The 3231-nt window shown below is 29.2% G+C and overlaps 1 protein-coding gene across 1 annotated transcript; it reads right to left on the reverse strand.

The window, feature by feature from the left end:
* Window positions 1-781: 781 nt before the first annotated feature.
* LOC113792604 (mitochondrial dicarboxylate carrier-like) lies at window positions 782-2808 on the reverse strand. Its single transcript, XM_027342513.2, is given in 3 exon segments — window positions 782-1341; window positions 1343-1986; window positions 2142-2808. Coding segments are annotated over 3 exon segments (978 nt in total). The 5' UTR covers window positions 2209-2808; the 3' UTR covers window positions 782-1074.
* Window positions 2809-3231: the final 423 nt, after the last annotated feature.

Genomic DNA, 3231 nt, shown 5'->3' on the forward strand with positions numbered 1-3231 from the left:
AAACGAATTGTATGAATTGCATGAACAATTGGTATGTTTACTCGAACCTGATGATGAAGGATTTCCGCCCGAATTTTATGACAAAATGAATAGCCATTTCGATAAAGTTGAAGATTATTTTAAAAGATTTGATTCCGTGATTTGATATCGATGTGATTTAAAACTATTAATCACAAATTGAACTTTGTGGATAAAGTCATGGCGGTTCATACACAAAACATCGAAAGCTATTGGAATAAGAACAAAAAATTAATAAAGAGAATGAATGGTTGTAAAAGGGTGATCATTTAGAAAGTTACATCTATGAATTACTTTGGCGTGAACGACATACTGTAAATACTTTTAATGATTTTTTGAATGAAATAAAAAAACAATATAAAATCATTTAATTCATGAACTTGTACAATGAAGTTACGATTTTAATGATAATGGTAACCTGATTAAACTAAGTAATACAAAGAATCCGAGTAGGACTTTGTGGGTTCACATATCTACATGAGATCCTACATTTGGTCAGCAGAATGTGAATTTCCACGCCTCACTCGTTTCAAATGTAGTTTTCCACACGACAATTCTCAGTGATCATGTTTTACTTTGAATGTTTCAAATTGCAACATTTTGTCATTGTCACTTATTCATAAAAGTTTCATATTTTTAAGTTTTTACGTACAAAGGATTTCACGATACTATTGATCCAAAATCAAGTCCATTCAAAATCATAATGGTTTCGAACATCAAATTGTGAAAAAAAAATTTATCTATTTTATTTGGCATAAAAATATATGAAGAATAAGTAACATTTATTTGTGACAAAAAAAAATTTTCAAGAATCAAAAATGAATGAATATAAATGACGTTTATAAATGATAAATTACATGAAAATTTTTTCAAATTTAATGACAGCAGATAAACAAATTATATATTTTTTTTTGTTTGCATAATTATCATCAATGTGAAATAATAATAATAATAATAATGATAATCGTCAATATATCACAATCAAGTTTTTCAAAAAAAAAAAAAATATAAATGATAATTTTACAAAAACATCAACAAACAAACAAAAAAAAATCATCAAATATTAACACCGAATCGTATACGAAGTTGTTCATAGATAACAAATACAAGAACAGTATGAGGACCAACACGTATAAAAGCCGGTACAAAACCTTTATAAAATCCACGTATACCTGATGAACAATATAAATCCATAACCTGTTTTTTCAATGCTTGTCTCGTACAATTTTCACTTTGATTCATTATACGTGTTTTTAATACATCCAATGGTTGTGTTAGAATCGTACAAGTGATACTGGCAAACGTACTACTAATAATATGTGTTTTGCATTTTATCATCAGCCATTGATGCTTTTGTTACAAACCAATATTTAAATTGATCATACATTGCTAATTGACCGATAGATACTAAAATTGATCTAGCCATTACCATTGATGAACCACGAAATAAAGCAGATGGACCTTCTTTACGATAGATTTCTTTCAAACCTTGTAAGGCATTTCGATAGTTTCGTTTGAAACGTTTTTCAAGCTTAATATCATTTTGCATACGAACATTAACAACATCAGGTGGTGTACCGACTAGGCCACCGAACGCTCCAGAAAAGGCAGCTATAATCATACGTTCATATAAAGGTAATATTTGCTGTTCATGTGTAATAAGTTTTTGTTTAGTAGCTTCATAGATACCAAAACGAACAGTTGAATAAGTTAATTGACGTAACATCGAAGCTGTTAGACCATTATACAGGGCAAGAAAACCATTTTTTTTGATCACTTGAATTGTTGCGGCCACTAATGTTTGACGTCCTGCAAGTAATCCTGATGTTTGATAATAAACTTTCATCGTATCCAATGGATGTGTAATACAAGCGGCACCAGTCGATGCTATACCACCAAAATACCAACGTGGTACAAGTGGTCCGGGAGTATCTTTCGATACGGTTGATGATAATCGATCCTTTAATTCTAAAGACATGGATAAATTTTATATCAATGTAGCAATAATGATGATGATTTCGATGAACACATAATGGTGAACGGTTGACAATAACAATGACAATGACAACGACAACAATAACAACAAAAACAACAATGACAATAATCACAGAGATGAGACTTACTTTTTTGCATCAACAATTGTTTTAATAGTTGTCGATTATGTAATAATTCAGCAGGTGCTTTTTCCATTTTGATCGATTATTTTGTTTTTTATTGATTGATTGGATTCGTGAAATATTAACGTCTGAATTTCCAACATTAAGAAATACATAAAGAAAACAAGGAAATTTTTGCAATACAAGATTTTGATTGTGGATTTCTTCTTTTTTTGGTGATTTGTGTTATTGATGACGTGAGCTTTCGTTTGTTTCTTTTGAGTATCAATCAATGATTTACAATGAAAATCAGTGTGTATGATGAGCATAAAAAATGGTATCATAAAGGAAGAGGCGAAAAAAAAATTATGATGGATTTTAAACTTAGCTAGACATTTGTCTGGATAAATGATATGAGTAAAAAATATTTGTGTTGGTTACGTCGAAAAAATTTTTTGCCTTTGAATTAGTATTTGACAAAAAATATGATTTTTGCATTTTGTTTATTTTTGACGATGATGATCATACGATGTTTAATTTGTTTGTCGATGATCAATTGTTGTTGTTTATTGTCGAGTTGGCTTATATATTTGGGAAATTTTTTCTGGATAAGATAAAAATAAATAAATTTTCGATAGTTTTTATGTTATATAAAAATATGAATTTCAAGAATCGTTGATTATCATTTGATAGAGTTGTTGAAAATGTTTTTTTTTTCAAATACAAATACTTTTGAAGGGGAAAATCAACAGTAAATAGCGGTCACGTGGTACATGTTGCAAAAAAAAATGTTGTTTTTCGAATGCAATATTGATATGACCTCAACGTGTTTGTTTTCTCCTCGAAACAGAAAGAAATGTCTTTTTTTTCTGCATGCACAAAACAGCTGTTCTATGCCGTTCATAGAGTATAGGATGCTGTTGTTTGAATGAAATGATGCAATTATTTTTGGATTTTGGTGAATAAAAAATTACAAAAATACAAATTTAAACCTAACAAACCGAATGAAATAAATGACCTAGATAACCCCGTTCTTAATGAATGAATTACGATTGAATGAATCGAAACCGTTAGATAAACCACATTATAATGTTTTAATGTTTACATTGTTTTCAGG

Source organism: Dermatophagoides pteronyssinus, unplaced genomic scaffold (assembly GCF_027571235.1).
Source record: "Dermatophagoides pteronyssinus isolate colony J.1.1.1.1 unplaced genomic scaffold, Derpt_VIB-CSIC_2022.12 sq0009, whole genome shotgun sequence".
Taxonomy (NCBI): domain Eukaryota; kingdom Metazoa; phylum Arthropoda; class Arachnida; order Sarcoptiformes; family Pyroglyphidae; genus Dermatophagoides; species Dermatophagoides pteronyssinus.